The sequence below is a fragment of the Macaca fascicularis genome, chromosome 7 (genome assembly GCF_037993035.2).
Source record: "Macaca fascicularis isolate 582-1 chromosome 7, T2T-MFA8v1.1".
Taxonomy (NCBI): Eukaryota; Metazoa; Chordata; class Mammalia; order Primates; family Cercopithecidae; genus Macaca; species Macaca fascicularis.
The window spans coordinates 31812058-31829145 of record NC_088381.1 but is presented as its reverse complement, the minus strand read 5'-3'; the positions used below and the strand labels follow the sequence as shown (position 1 = coordinate 31829145).

Genomic DNA, 17088 nt, shown 5'->3' with positions numbered 1-17088 from the left:
AAGTCGGCCAAGAGTGAGTGAGACAGGCACCCAAGATGGAAGCCATAGTCTTTTTTATTTATTTATTCTTTTCTTTTTTTTTAGAGACAGGGTCTTGCTCTGTCACCCAGGCTGGAGTGCAGTAGTGTGTGATTATGGCTCACTGCAGCCTTGACCTCCCGGGCTCAAGTGATCCTCCCACCTCAGCCTCCCAAGTAACTAGGACTACAGGTGTGTGCCGCCGTGACTGGATAAGTTTTGGATTTGCTGTAGAGATGGGAGTCTCACTGTATTACCCAACTGGTCTCAAACTCTGAGGCTCAAGCAATACTTCCACCTTGGCCTCCCAAAATGCTGGGATTACAGATGTAAGCCACTGTGCCCGGCCACCATATCTTTTCATAACCCAGTCTTATAAATGATATCCAATCCCTTCTGCTGTATTCTACGCATTAGAATTGAGTCAACAAATCTAGCCCATGTTCAAGGGGAGGGGATTATAAAAGACATAAACAGCAGAAGGATGCGATCATTGGAGGCCATCTCAGAGACTGCCTACTACAAACACATATACAGAAAAATACGCTATGAGGATAAAGCTCTATGAATCATCACTATATGAACACAACTGTGTAACTGCCATACACAGCGGGATAAAGAGTATTAGCAGCACCCCCTTATCCCTCCAGTCAGTCCCTACCCCCTCCCCAAAAGTAGCCCAAAGGTAGCCCTTCTGCTTCCCAAAGATAACCACTATCCTAATTTCTGACAGAACAGATGAGTTTTATCTTTTTTTGAATTTTATAAGAATAGAATCATACCATATGTACTCATGTCCAAATTCCTTTAGTCATTATGCTTGTGAGATTGAACCAAGTTTTTTTGCATGCTGTAGTTCATTCATTTACAATGCTGTGTATTGTAACTATGTATACCACACTGTATGTATTCCTGCTGTTGATGGACACTGTGCTTCCATTTTCAGCTATTGTGAATAGTGCTGCAATGAACATTCTTTTACACATCTTTTGGTATCCATATATATGCATTTCTGTTAGACATATACCTAGGACTGGAATTGGTGGGCCCTAAGGTAGTGCTCCCTAACCTTTTTGGCACCAGGGTCTGGTTTCTTGAAAGATAGTTTTTCCATGAACAGGTTGTGGGGTGGGAGTGGGGCATGGTTTCTGGATGAAACTGTTCCACCTGAGATCACTGGACATTAGATGCTCATACAGAGCACAATCTAGATCCCTTGCATGTGCAGTTCACAATAGGGTTTACACTTCTATAAGAATGTGACAGGAGGTGGAGCTCAGGCAGTAATGCTTGCTTGCTTACCTCCTGCTGTGCAGTCCAGTTCCTAAGAGGTCATGGACTGGTGCCAGTCCACAGCCTTGGGACTGGGGACCCCTGTCCTAAGTTATAAGTGCAACTATGTATTTATTTAGCTTTTGTAAATACTTAAAAGTTTTCCAAAGTAGTTATTAGTTTGCATTCCCACAGGAATATATAAGTTCCACATCATACTAGCCATTTGGGTGGATGTATAGTATAGTAGTATTTCATGGTGGTTTTACTTTGTATTTCCTAATAACAAATGAGATGAGTCTCTTTATACTTATTGACCATTTTAATATTTTTTGAAGTACCTGATGAAATCTTTTCAATCATTTTTCTATGAGTTATCTTTTTCTTATAGATTTTTACAAGTTTTATATATAATCTGGATGTAAGGGTTTAGTTGGTGACATGTATAACAGCATCTTCTTCTGATCTGTAGCTTGCTTTTTCACTCTTTTTTTTTTTTTTTTTTGAGACGGAGTCTCACTGTGTTGCCCAGACTGGAGTACAGTGGCACAGTGGCATGATCTCAGCTCACTGCAGGCTCTGCCTCACAGGTTCAAGCAATTCCCCTGCCTTAGCGTCCTGAGTAGCTGGGATTACAGGTGCCTGCCACCACATCCGGCTAATTTTTTATATTTTTAGTAGAGACAGGGTCTCACCATATTAGCTAGGATGGTCTCGATCTCCTGACCTCATGATCCACCCGCCTTGGCCTCCTAGTGTTGGGATTACAGGTGTGAGCCACCACGCTGGCCATGCTTTTTCACTCTTAATGGTGAATCTGATGAACAAAAGTCTTTAATTTTAATATATTCAAATGTATTTATCTTTTTCTTTATAGTTAGTACTTATCGTCTATTTAGGAAAGTTTTGCCTGCCTCAAGATCATGAGGATATTCTGTCATATCTTGCACAACCACCACTGTTTTACCTTTACATCAAGATCTATAATTCCCTTAGAGTTTTTTGCTTTTTTGTTTTTCATTTTTGCTTACGCTGGGAAGGTAGGAGTCAAGATTTTTTTTTTTTTCCATATGGATAGCCAACTATGTATTTATTGAAAAGACTATCCAGGCCAGGCTCGGTGGCTCATGCCTGTAATCCCAGCACTTTGGGAGGCTGAGGCGAGTGGATCACGAGGTTGGAGTTCAAGACCAGCCTTGCCAACATGGTGAAACCCCGTGTCTACTAAAAAAAAAATACAAAAATTAGCCAGGTGTGATGGCAGGTGCCTGTAATCCCAGCTACTTGGGAGGATGAGGCAGGAGAATCGCTTGAACCCAGATAGCGGAGGTTGCAGTGAGCCGAGATTGCGCCACTGCACTCCAGCCTGAGCAACAGAGCAAGACTCTGTCTCAAAAACAAAACAAAAAAACAAAACAAAAACAAATCAGAAAAGAAAAAAGACTATCCCTTCCTTACTGTACTACAGTATCACTTTCCTCATAAAGTGACTACATATGTTTGTATGCTACTGGACCATATTCTGTTCCACTGATCTATTTGTTTTACCTGGCACTAATTCTAATTCTAAGTTGTCTTAACTACGATAGCTTTGTAATAAGTCCTTTTTTTTTTTTCTGAGACAGGGTCTCACTCTGTCGCCCAGGCTGGAGTGCAGTGGCATGATGTCGGCTCACTGGAGCCTCCGCCTCTTGGGTTCAAGCGATTCTTCTGTCTCAGCCTCCCGAGTAGCTGGGACTATAGGCACCCACCACCATGCCCAGCTAGTTTTTGTATTTTTAGTAGAGATGGGGTTTTGCCATGTTGGCCAGGCTGGTCTCGAACTCTTGACCTCAGGTGATCCGCCCACCTTGGCTTCTCAAAGTGCTAGGATTACAGGCGTAAGCCACTGCGCCCGGCCTACACTACTAGATGTTAAGACTTATTACAGGGCGGGTGTGGTGGCTCCCTGGCCTACACTACTAGATATTACGACTTATTACAGGCCAGGCGTGGTCATAATGTACCTCAATTTGGGTTTATCTGATGTTTTCTCAGGATTAGATTCAGGTTATGCATTTTGGCAGTTAACACCACCAAAGTGAAGGGATGTTTTTCTCAGTGCCTCAGATCAAGCATCTCACAATACTGATTTGTCCTATTACTAGCAATGTTAACTTCAGTCACCTAGTTAAGGTATGTCTCCCAAGTTTCTCTGCTATAAAATTATCATTTGTAATTAATAGGTCTCTTGTGGAAGATACTTTGGAACTGTGTAACTATTCTTCAAACTTTTACCCACTGGTTTAATATTCAAGTGCAATTAATATTTGTATATGGACCCTGTATCTAGTGAGCATGCTTCATTTGTTTACCTATCTAATAGTTTATCTTTAGATTCTTTCGAATTTTCTACATATACAATCATGATACAAAGTCACAGTTTTATTTCCTCCCTTCTACCATTAACTCGCTTTTCTTGTCCTATTGCACTAGGTAGGATGGATACTGTTGAACAGGAGTGGAGATAATAACCATCGTTGTATCTTTCCCAATCTGGAGGGAAAGGGTTTCAATATGTTCACACTAAGCACGATTTTTCTGTAAAGTTTTTATACAAACTGTCGTATGAATCAGTCCCTTTCCACAGTTTGTTTTCTAAGGGTTGTCTTCCCCCTCCCTGACAATCATGACTAGGCCTTTAGTTTCATCATATGCTTTCTGTGTGTCTATTAAGAAAGCCATATTATTTTTCTCCTTTATTCTCTTGATGTCATGAATCATACTGACTGATTTTCAAATATCAAATATTATATTCTTGGAACAAACCCAATCTTGGATGTCATGTATTCTTTTAAATATTGTATGGATTCAGTTTACTAATATTTCTTCAGGATTTTTGCATTCACAGTCATGAGAAATACTGGTTTATAATTGACCTTTCTTGTAATGTCCTCGTTAGATTTTGGTATCGAGAATATGCTATTGTCATGAAAAGAACTGGGAAATGTTTTTCTTTTTCCGTTCTGTGGAATAGTTCATGTGAACTGATGTTTCTTCTTTCTTAAATGTATGGAATAATTTGCCAATGAAGCCATTTGAACCTGATGCATCTTTCTTTGAAGATCTTAATTACAAATTAAATTTCTTTAATTCATATAGTACTGTTCAGATTTTCTACTTCTCCTGTCAGTTTTGGTAAGCTGCATTTTTCTAGAAATGTGTTCATTTTTCAAGTTTATTAGCAAAAAGTTGTTTATAATATTGTCTTCTTCATTTTGGGAATGGCTGTAAGACCTATAGTCATTCCTGTCTTGTCAATTATTGGTGAGATAGTGTGGCAGCTGGAAGGCAATTGAAGTATTTTGGATTTTACAAAATGACAAAATGATATCCCAAATTCTCAAGGCCATATAAAAAGTAAACAAAAATTGGTTCACATATATTATAATTTTTCCTAAGACGAATTCAATATTTTTCTCTATATTTAGAGACACTATTACTGTTTGGAGATGCAACTGACTATTTTTAAAGAGTGCTAAATATGTAAAAGGTTGTTATATCATTCAAGTCTGAAGCCAACTCTATGCATCAAAGGACTTGAATATAAGACTAATTAGGACTGTGATTGACATTTGTTCTATACTGCACAACTTCAGAATATTTTCACGTGCATTATCTCATTTGTTCTCTTCTATATTTCGCTTCAAAATAAACAAAGCAAGCATCTGATCTATGTGAAAAGGTTCCTTTAGGCTTTTTCAGCTTTAAGCGAGCTCATTCTCCATGCATGCCAAATTCATATTCACCCTGATGTTACTTGAAACACCACCCACTTTATAAGGCTTCTACTAATATTCCCTCTGCAAGCAAAATTAGATTACTTTCTGTTCTTCTGCAGAATTTTGTTATGTCTAACTTAGAATACTTCATTTTTAATTTTTATTTCTATTTTGAGATGGAGCCTCGCTCTGTTGCACAGGCTGGAGTGCAGTGGTGCGTTCTCGGCTCATTGCAACCTCTACCTCTGGGGTTCAAGCGTTCTCCTGCCTCAGCCTCCCAAGTAGCTGGGATTACAGGCACGCCCCACAATGCCCAGCTAATTTTTTTGCATTTTTAGTAGAGACGGGGTTTCGTCATATTGGCCAGGCTGGTCTTGAACTCCTGACCTCAGGTGATGTGCCTGCTTCAGTCTCCCAAAGTGCTGGGATTACAGGCGTGAGCCACCGTATCCGACCACTAGACCCCTTTAAATCACTGGGTAAGAATTATAATCCCTAACTGATGATGATTCAACCTACGATTTTTCAACTTTAAAATGGTACCCACACAGCCATTCTGTTTTTCACTTTCAGTATAGTATTCAATGAATTACATGAGATATTCAAATATTTTATTATGAAATAGGGTTTGTGTTAGATGATTTTGCCCAACTGTAGGCTAAGGTAAATGTTCTGAGCATGCTAAGCTGTGATATTCAGTATGTTAGATGTGTTAAGTGCATTTTTAATGTAGAATATTTTCTTTTTTATTTATTTTGTTTAGAGACAGGTTATCACTGTTTTCCCCAGGCTGGAGTACAGTGGAATGATCATAGCTCACTGCAACCTTGAACTCCTGGGTTGAAGGGATCCTCCTGCCTCAGCCTCCCAAGTAGCTAGGACCACAGGCGTGCCTACTGCCACCTATACTTCGCCAATTTTTTAATTTTTTTTTGTTGAGACGGGGTCTCGTTATGTTGCTCAGGCTGTTCTTGAACTCCTGGCCTCCCAAGGCACTGAGATTGCAGGTGTGAGCCACTGTGCCTTGCCTGACTTATATTTTCAACCTGCAATGAGTTTATCAGGATGTAATCCCGAGTCAAGGAGCATCTGTATTGTTTTATCTTTTTCCCCCACAGACTTTGACTTTGAGAGCAGACACTGTATCTTACTCACCTCTGAATTATCAAATGCTGGATACAAAGTAGGTTAAATGCTTATTAAATGAGTAAGTTATTATCATGCTGCTGATGAGATTAAAAAGGCTTTCTATCTCCCTCAGTGTCAAATCCGGAATGAACTGAGCCCCTGCTATCTCTCTGACCTCATTATTCCATTCTCCCAAGCTCACTCTCTTTTAGCCACATCCGTCTCCTTGCTGTTCCCTGAACATGCCCAACATACTTAGTACTTGGCTGGTCCCTTTGCCTGGAATATTCTCTCATCAAGTAACTACATGGTTCACTCTCTCAACTCCTTTAAGTTTTGGCTCCAGTGTCACCTTACATGGTGGTCTTTCCCAACCACCCTGTTTAAAAATAACAGCTCCCCTGTCACCCCAAGCACTGGCATTCCATCCTCCTTATGCCACAATTATTTTTCCCTGTATTGCCATCACTTGACAAATATATATTTATTCTTATCTTTTTAGCTGTCTGTCTCTCCCTACTAGAATGTAAACTTCATGAAGGCAGGTACTTTTTTTGGTTAAACTGATGCATCTCCTACATCTGGAACACTGCCTGGCACATAGTAGGATTAAATACTTCCTGAATGAATGAATACATTTAATGCAATATTATTAATACACCTGAGAAACGACAACAGTGGCAACTGAGACGCAAGACAATTTAGTCCTTTCAGATTGCTACCCGAAAAATACTTGTGACTAGTGAACACTAGTACAGTCATGCATTACTTAACAATGGGGATATATTGTGAGAACTGCATCATTAGGCAATTTCATCATTGTGCAAACATCATAGAGTGCACTTACACAAGCCTAGATGGTACAGCTTACAGACATCTAGGCTATATGGTATAGCCTATGGCTCCTAGGCTGCAAACCTATACAGCATGGTACTATACTGAATATTGTAAGCAATCGTAACATAATGCTATGTATCTATGTATCTAACTATAGCTAAACAGGTTGGGCATGGTGGCCCATGCCTGTATTTCCAGCACTTTGGGAGGCCAAGGTGGGAGGATCACCTGAGGTCAGGAGTTTGAGAGTAGCTGGCCAACATGGTGAAACCCCAACTCTACTAAAAATAAAAAAATTAGCTGGGCGTGGTGGCAGGCGCCTGTAATTCCAGCTGTTTGGGAGGCTGAGGCAGGAGAATCACTTGAACCTGGGAGGCAGTTGAAGTGAGATTGCGCCATTGCACTCCAGCCTGGGTGACAGATCGAGACTCGGTCTCAAATAAATAAATAAATATAAAATATATATAGCCAAACAGAGAAACTAAAGTACAGTAAAATACGGTAATTTAATCTTATGGGACCACTGTCATAAATGCAGTCCAGTGCTAACCAAAATGTCGTTATGCAGTGCATGATTGTATATTAAAAAGATCACTGTTGTAAGAGTCAGAATGCAGTCATCCCTTCAATAAATAATTATTTGGGGTAGTCTACTAGATACTTGGGATATGTCTGATCCTAGGAGCTCATAGTATAGTTAGAAGACCTGGGTTTCAATATCAGTATAGCAACCAAGCCAATGACTTTGACTAACACATTTTTAATTTCTCCCAGCCTCCTGTTTTCTCTACTACCAAATAAAAACATATATTGCCTAGATAGAAGTATTATGAAAATTATGAGGTAATATGTGAAAACACATTATGAATTATAAAGCCTTATACAAATGTAAAAGAATCAAGTATCTCTAAAATATATTTGAGAAATATTTAGTAAATAAAGCATCAGAAAGCGCTAAGTTAGAAGTAATTACAAAAGCACTCAGTTAAGCAAATTAAAATAGTTATAATCAGGATCATAAATATAAGAATATAATATATAAGTTTTGCAATATTCTATTTCCTTGGACTAAGAGTGCTCATTGACATTAGAAGATAAAATAATTAACTGAAAGATGTAAAATCTTGTTCATAATCTGTGACTTATAGGCTACTAAAATTAATGGATGGATTATTGCCACACTTACCCTACAGGTAAAAAATGATGTAGAATAAGATCAAGCTTTCTTGGTTCTTGACAGAAATGTCTGAAGAGCAAAGGTGTCCAGGGAATGACAGCTGTGGGACGAATTATGAAGGCAAGTGCCACCAAGGATGAGTACTTGACACTGTAAGAGGAAAATGTGTGATAAGACAAGTGGGAAATTAACTTGAAGTTATCTATTATTTACACTGTGATTTGACATTTTCCTTTTGGTATGAATAGCTATATGAACTTTTTTTTTCTTTTTTTGAGACAGAGTCTTACTCTGTCACCCAGGCTGGAGTGCAGTAGCTCACTGCAACTTCTGCCTCCTGGGTGCAAGCGATTCTCCTGCCTCAGCACCCCAAGTAGCTGGGATTACAGGTGTGTGCCACCATGCCTGGCTAATTTTTTGTATTTTTAGTAGAGACGGGGTTTCACCATGTTGGCCAGGCTGGCCTCCAACTCCTGACCTCAGGTGATCCACCCGCCTCAGTCTCCTAAAGTGCTGGGATTACAGGCTAATCCCCATGCCCGGCTAATTTTTTGTATTTTTAGTAGAGATGGGGTTTTACCATGTTGGCCAGGCTGGTCTCAAACTCCTGACCTCAAGTGATCCACCTGTCTTGGCCTCCCAAAGTGTGGAGATTACAGGCGTGAGCCACCGTGCCCAGCCAATACTTGCATTTCTTAAAGGAGTGTGCAAAATGTCATTTTATTGTGAGGTCTGGAATAGTATCTGTTGTGCTTATACAAGGAAAAATGCTTATATAGCAGTCCTTTTGTATCACATGACCCTTGCACTTCCTAACTGAATTAGGGAACGGCACCTGGGCCCAAGTAGCCAATCTAAGGCTGGCCAGTGTGAAATAAAGTTATCTCCAGATAGAGACAATGACATTTAATGGACCTAATTAGATTCTCTCAAATTGAATATGAGATACAGAGAAATTTGGGTAATTGCTAGCAAGAATAGAAGTGGACAGAGACTAGCTAAGTCCCTAAATGATGGAAGACTAAGGCAGGATTCATAGGCTATTTGGTATATAAAGGCACAACAAAACAGCCCATTCCCCAAAACTGCCTTGGATTCTGCATAACATTTCAATTCATTTGTGTGGCTGAGATATTCTACAGTTTTCTTCCAGTCCTGGCCACAAGGCTTGAGATGCCCATTTTCCCTTTTAGTCTTATAATAAAGTCCTCATCATATACATAACTTGAGTGAATGCTTTTTCTTGTAGTTAAGAGAGTCTAAGACGAAATGATCTTATTTGATTTGATCCTCCTAACCTTTAACTTCCTATTCCTTTTGTGTAGGAAGAATGGATACTAGAATTTTAACTAGATCTCAAATTCTGTCTTTTTTCCTTTCAGTATATCCTAAATACTGTTACTACAAAAGTTTTTCAAAATCAGATTTGATTATGTCATGCTGCTCAGACGCCTCAAATGGCTCCCTATTACCTACAGAATAAAATCCAAATTCAAAGTCCCATTCCAGCCTCATCTCTTATTCTTCTCCTCTTACAGGCATCCTACCGCACTCTACAACTACTCTGGATAATCTGCCCTGAATATACTGTAACTGTAACTGTAAATGAAGCCCACTGACAGTTATGTGCCTTCACTCACGTTCCCATTGCTTGGTATTTGTTTCCCCAGTTTAAAGGAAGCCAAATAAAGTCCAAGTATTTCCTATTTGCCCTTCCAAATCTCTTCTCCTCCAGCCTTTATCTAGTCTGCATGCAGGAAAGCTGACCTGAATGGACAGCATCAGTGGCTATCTTGCTTTCTGGTTTCTGACTGTTTTTGGCTGAGAGGCAGAAGAGTTGGGTCAGGATTATTTATTCCCCTGGCTGTCTCCTCATTATTGCTAAAGACTGGTTGTGCCTGTCCCCTGCTGGGGCCCTCTCTTATAATTATAGCTCTTTACAAATTCCAGTAACCATTTCTTCTCCTTGCTCTTTGGGGCCTAGAGATACTACAGACTTCCTGCTATAACTAGGCTGGCGGTACGATGGTGTTTCCTTATTGGCTTTCCTAAATATTGTCTACACCTTCGCAAATATTCCTATTGTTAAACTCTCCTTAATTATTCCGTTTGAGTATTATCTGTTCTCTGCTATAATGTATCAACTGAATATATTATTGTGGTTCTCATGACTCATGAAAATTAGGGGGTCTACTAGACATTACAATATGTTGATATTTAAGATTTTTCAAAAGTAGAGTTTTGTACATAATTATTAACAATAATTTTTCTTACCTGTTCATAGACTTTGAACCTTCCAAAGGATAGTAGAAAAGAGCAATTATAGTGAGAACAGTTTCCATGGTGTTTGTAAGGGTTCTGGTACAGCAATACCATGTGAACCAGGAGCACAACTGGCAAAAAAACTAAGAAAAAGTATAGAGCAAACATGTATGAAGTTGGAAATGGAAAACCTTAGTACATATTATCTTCTAAATAGCAAGCAAGTCTAAATATTGTGAAAAGGACATGAAAAGGTAGATGATATTAAAAGTAAGTAGGCATGCCCAAACATTGTTTTTAGAAACTTGTATCAAACACAGGTTTAAAATAATAGCAGATCTGTATTTGTTCATGTTAAGAAGTTTATACTTTCAGGTGCATTTTTATGGCACTCCATTTGATTTAAAATCAATCCCACTTTCCATTAATGAAACACATAAAAAACAGATTCTTTTCTGGTAGAGTTTAAGAAGATTGAAATTCATAACTAGATTCTTCCAATCAATATTTCTCAAACTGTCTTATAGTACTGACACAAGTATTGTGACTTTTTAAATTGACCTTGTTTGGAATGTTGCACTTGTTTGGAATGTTTTCCCTGTTTTGGAATGAAAAATTAAGACAAAACAGGAAACAGGGGAAAAAAATCAGGAGACATTATTAAATTTTAATTTGGAAATTGACTAAATTAATGAATCAGTTTTTGGAAGAACATGCACACAGAGCACCATTAAGTCTACAAAACAAATGTGTTAAAAGAAACTTATTGAGGCAATTGTTAAGCATGTGGCACTAGCTTCCCATCTGGCCAAACATAGCCTTTAAAAAATGTTCCTAATTTTCATGAAAGTAAAAGTTTTTCCTAAACTAGAAGAACCTAGTGCTTTATCTTTTTCTTTCTTTTTTTTTTTTCCCACGACGGAATCTTGCTCTGTCACCCAGGCTAGAGTGCAGTGGCATGATATCAGCTCACTGCAACCTCTGCCTCCCGGGTTCAAGCAATTCTGCCTCAGCCTCCCGAGCAGCTGGGATTACAGGTGTCCACCACCACCCCTGGGTAATTTTTGTATTTTTAGTAGAGACGGGGTTTCACTATGTTGGCCAGGCTGGTCTCGAACTCCTGACCTTGTGATCTGCCCACCTCGGCCTCCCAAAGTGCTGGGATTATAGGTGTCAGCCACCACGCCCGGCCCTAGTGCTGTATCTTTGGGGGAAGGACTTCAAAGCCATCATGACTTTTGCCTACCATTTTATGTTGAGTCTTCAGCAATGCACATAAAATATAAGCACAAAATAATGAGGCTAACCATATCGCTGAATCAATTAGCTAGGACTTAGTTGCTAAACCAATCTTTCTTTTTAATGCAAAAGAATAGAATACCTGCAGAAATGTTCCCTTTCTAATTTATTAGTAAATTATATTTCAGAGATATGTTGCTAAATTGGTTACTTGGAATTTAGAATGTATTTTCCAATAGAAACAATATAAAAAAGGTAGTAAGACTTTCAAACAGGTTCATATAAGCTTATTAACTTTACAAAGAGCCAAGTGAATTAACAATAGTACTACAGAATCCAATCCCTCATCAGGATATTGTTTAAATGGGAAAAATCCATTCAAGATCTGAGTGGGAGATGTCAGGAATCTATCTCTCCACCTTGAAATAAGTTAAATGACAAAAGATAGTCTTCTATACCATACTGTCTTCCTTACATGAGTCCAGTAATTGCACCAACCTAATATTGTTGTGGCACAAACTACAATTACTTTTGCACCAACCTAATACTTCCAACATCTCATTCGGAAGTGAAAGAGTTTCAGTGCAAAAAGATTTCTTGGGCTGCACCTCAGACAGAGGCTGGCTAGAGGAACAGAACAAGGGTTGTAAATAGTTAAGATGCTTTGTGAAGTAGTTGGTAATTTAGAACTATCCTTACTCAATTCTATGGAAAGAGAGGCAAGGATAGTTTTGAGGAGTGAAGGGGCTTCCAAAGGCTGTCTCCCAGGGTTTAGACTCTAAAAGGGTTTGAGGGCATCCCTGTCCAGGGCTTAATCCGAAGAAAAGCTATGGCAGGTGCCCCACTTGCATGTTACTGTTCTTAATTATGGACGTACCTCTATAAAGTTGTATGAATTACCTTCTAAAATTGTTCTGGGAATCAGTGTTTCCATGTGCTTTATACCTATAGGAATGAAATAACTGGCATACAGCTTCTAAAGTATTTAGGACTTACCACCCATCTTGCCACTTCCTGATTTTCTAGTTGCTTCATTAATGAGTAAAGTCTCACGTCTGCTACAGCAGACAGAAGTGCTTGGGCAAGTCTAGGAATCCAAATCTTCATCAGTTAAAAAGAAGAACAGGATGTTAAAAACATCTGTTGGTTCACACTGAATTATGATAAAAGTCAACAAGCTGATCCAACTATCTATGGGAAGACATTATTAGTACAAAAATAGACAATATATTTTTCTATTCTTTTGCAAAACTACATCCCTTTTTCTATAAAAATTATATTCTCATTAAAATAATCAATGTAGTTTTAAGTTTTACCAGTCTCATTCTCTGTATGTGTGTGTCTATATGACATATATACACATATATAGACACACATATATTATATATAAATATAAAATATATTATAAATATAACTATATATTATATATAAATATAAAATATAAAATATTTCCGTCTCATTCTCTGTGTGTGTGTATATATGACATATATACACACACATATATTATATATAAATATAAAATATATTATAAATATAACTATATTGTATATAAATATAAAATATAAAATATTTACCAGTCTCATTCTCTGTATGTGTGTATATATGACATATATACACATATATAGACAAACATATTATATATAAATATAAAATATATTATAAATATAACTATATATTATATATAAATATAAAATATAAAATATTTACCAGTCTCATTCTCTGTATGTGTATATATGACATATATAGACAAACATATTATATATAAATATAAAATATATTATAAATATAACTATATATAATATATATAAATATAAAATATAAAATATTTACCAGTCTCATTCTCTGTGTGTGTATATATGACATATATACACATATATATACACATATATATTATATATATATTTTAAAATTATTTTTTATTACATTGATTGATTGATTGACAGGGTCTCACTCTGTCACCCAGGCTGCAGCCTTGAATCCTGGGGTGAAGCGATTTTCCTGCCTCAGTCTACTGAGCATCTAGGACTTCAGACATGCACTGCCACACTCAGCTAATCTTGCCTCAAGTGATACTCCCACCTTGGCCTCCCAAAGTGTTGGGATTACAAGCGTGAGCCACTGTGCCTGGCCCTAATTTTAATGTAAATATTAATAGTTAGCCAATCATTTCACTGTGTTGTTTCTATTTTAAAAATATATTTATATTCATTAGCAACAACAGGTTTTTAAAAATTCAAGTATTTGCAGCACTGTGTACTATGTATCATGCTAAGTACTTTATATGTACCAACTCATTTAGTCCTAACAATCTTCTGAGTAAAGGACTGTTTTATAGATGAGGAAACTGAGGCACAGAGAGGTTAAGTAATTTTCACAAGGCTGCACAGCTAGTTAGTATGAAATCCAGCATTTTAAACCCAGGTTGGCCTGACTTTAATTACTAAGTTACACGGCTTCTCTATCCTGCAATATAGATAATAACAAATTACATTTTTTTCTGTCGCCCAGGGTGGAATGCAGTGGTGTGATCTCCATTCACTGCAAGCTCCATCTCCCACCTCCTCCTGCCTCTGCCTCCAGCGTAGCTGGGACTATAGGCACACGCCCAGCTAATTTTTTGTATTTTAATAGAGACAAGGTTTCACCACGTTGCACAGGCTGGTCTCCTGACCTTGTGATCTGCCCGCCTCAGCCTCCCAAAGTGCTAGGATTACAGGCATGAGCCATTGCACCCAACCAACAAATTACCTTTTAAAAAAGCACAAATATTCTGCAATTATATGAACATGGTATTCAGATGACATTAAAGAGTAAATTTAAGTGTAAAATTGAAATAAAGAATAAATGTATTACAACTATAGTTAGAAATGCTAATGCTATGCACTAGCATCTCTCAGAGTTCCAAAAAAAAAAGGTGTCATAGTTAACACTAACAAAATAACACGATGGTAGAGCACAATTTAATCTTGGTTTGTTCAAAAGATGTGTTTCTAAAAATTTGTATGTGAATTTGTATTTGTGTGTATGTGTGTGTGTGTGTGTGTGTGTGTGTGTGTGTGTGTGAGACAGAGTCTCACTCTGTCACCCAGGCTGGAGTGCAATGGTGCAATCTTGGCTTATGGCAACCTCTACCTCCCGAGTTCAAGTGATTCTCTTGCCTCAGCCTCCCAAGTAGCTGGGATTACACGTGCCCGCCACCACGCCTGGATAATTTTTGTATTTTTAGTAGAGATGGGGTTTCACCATGTTGGCCAGCTAGTCTTGAACTCCTGACCTCAGGTGATCCACCCACCTCACCCTCCCAAAGTGCTGGAATTACAGGTGTGATCCACTGCGCCGGCTGTTAATTCATATTTTTGTTGAATCAAACTTCATTAACTCCACATTATAGGAGCTGCTTTACTTTGAGTTGTCAGTGGCTTTTAGTACTTTAGCTTTATGTTCTTTTTGTCCACAGTGTGTAAATAAATGCTAAAATTGGAAAGTTAAAGGTACACGGTACTTAGTTCCACATAAACTGTGCCCTGTAAAATACAAGAAAAGGCACTCATGTACATACCTTCTGTTTACTCTGCATAGGGAGCTATAAGCTTCATCCTTACTTCCCAGGCCCCCTGAAAGCAGTTCATATGAAAAGTCAATTTGGCTACAAACTTAATATGAGCCAACAGTGTGAGGTAGCTATTAAACAGCTAAAAGAATTCCTGCGCTCTGAGAAATGTAAGTTAATGAACCCACCATATTCTGAACTAGTTACTCTGCCTTCAGTATTGTGTCAGTTTGGAGATCCACATTTTAAGATGAATATTAATAAATTACAAAGTATCTACAGGATACTATCTATGATTATGAGGTTAAGAGCTAGAGACTTTTACCCTGAATAAAGAGAAGTTTTTCTAGGGTGGTTAAGTAGAAGTAGAAATCTTGAATTTAAAACAAAGTAGACTTTAGCATAAAAATAAGCAGAGTTCTGAACTCCCAGTCATTAGCAGTCTCTCCAGATTTTGATACCATAATTTTCCATGTTACAGTAAGGACCTGCTAAAGAGTAAAATAAAGCAGTGGAGTGAGGTAAAGAGAAGAAACATGCCAGGCGTAACTTGAACACTAGGCCTATGTTGGCAGCTCCTCATTCCATACTTCTGTTCTCGAAGCTCGTGACTCCTCCCCTAAGCTACAGGAGCCAAATACCCTTGTGTTGTCTTCTGACTATTCAAAGACCTTACTGTTGGCCAAGCTTGATGGCTCATGCCTGTAATTCCAACACTTTGGAAGGCAGAGGCAGGCGGATCATTTGAGTCCAGCCTGGCCACAGTGAAACCCCACCTCTACTAAAAATACAAAAATTAACCAGGTGTGGTGGCAGGCACCTGTAATCCCAGCTACTCGGGAGGCTGAGGCAGGAGAATCACTTGAAGCCAGGAGGTGGCGGTTACAGTGAGCCAAGATCGTGCCACTGCACTCCAGCCTGGGCGACAGTGTGAGACTCCATCTCAAAAAAACCAAAAACCAACGAACCTTACTGTGGTTCCCCATTCAGGTTCCCCCTCCTCTTCCTCTTTCCTTTCACATGTTCTAAGCCATCACAGGCCAAAAGACATATAACATGAGCCACATGTGTAATTTTAAATTCTATAGCTGGCAAATTAAAAAGCAAAAACAGAAATGACCCCAAAACCCAAAACAGGTAAAATTAATTTCATCTTGTCTAACCCAGTGTATCTAAGGCATTATCATTTGAACATTTAATCAATTAAAAAATTATAAAAATATTATTATTTTTTGTACTAGGCCTTTGACATTCAGTACATATTTTACATTTCTAGCACTTCTCAAATTGGACTAGCCACATTTGAAGTCTTCAACAGCCACATAAAATTACTGGCTACCGTGGTGGACAGTGCAGCTCTAAGCCATGTCTCCTTTAAAAATTTTTTTTTGTAGAAACAGAGTTTTGCTATGTTGCCCAGGCTGGTCTCAAACTCCTGGCCTCAAGCAATCCTCCCACCTCAGCCTCCCAAAGTGCTGAGATTACGAGTGTGAGCCACCATGCCCAGCTGTGCATAAGCCTTATGCAGTCTGTAGAGGAGCTATCTGGGAAAAGCACTGGGCTGTGAGTAATAGACCTAGGATTTAGCTCTACTTCTGCTTTTAACATGCTGTGACCTTGGTCTATTTACTTTACTTCTCTGACCTCTTCCAGCTTCAAAATTATGTATATAATTTGCTTAAAATAATAATGACTGATCATATCCTAACCAATCTCTTTGCATGGTCAAGTTCTAGATATGACAATGAGTTCCTTTTAGGGGGGCTGGAGCGGGACAGGGGAGGCTTCCTTTACACCACAAAATGACCTGGTGAGTCAGCCACAGATGGAGTGCAGTAGATAGG

At 38.4% G+C, this 17088-nt stretch overlaps 1 protein-coding gene across 7 annotated transcripts in view; it reads right to left on the bottom strand.

Moving 5' to 3' along the window:
* The window catches only part of PIGB (phosphatidylinositol glycan anchor biosynthesis class B), a 37658-nt gene that overhangs the window by 16560 nt on the left and 4010 nt on the right, over positions 1-17088 (bottom strand). For 6 of the 7 annotated variants that reach the window (XR_012414984.1, XR_012414985.1, XR_012414986.1 and 3 more), the window contains exons 4-6: positions 12691-12795; positions 10468-10598; positions 8203-8343 (exon numbers count right to left, since the gene is read on the bottom strand). Coding sequence is in view for 4 of the 7 variants with exons in the window: in XM_065547948.1 (XP_065404020.1) it covers positions 8203-8343; positions 10468-10598; positions 12691-12795 (377 nt within the window). In the remaining 3 variants the exon portion in view is untranslated. Of the gene's footprint in view, positions 1-8202; positions 8344-10467; positions 10599-12690; positions 12796-15253; positions 15309-17088 lie in introns of all 7 variants that reach the window. The other variant, XM_073995846.1, reaches the window with a different exon arrangement.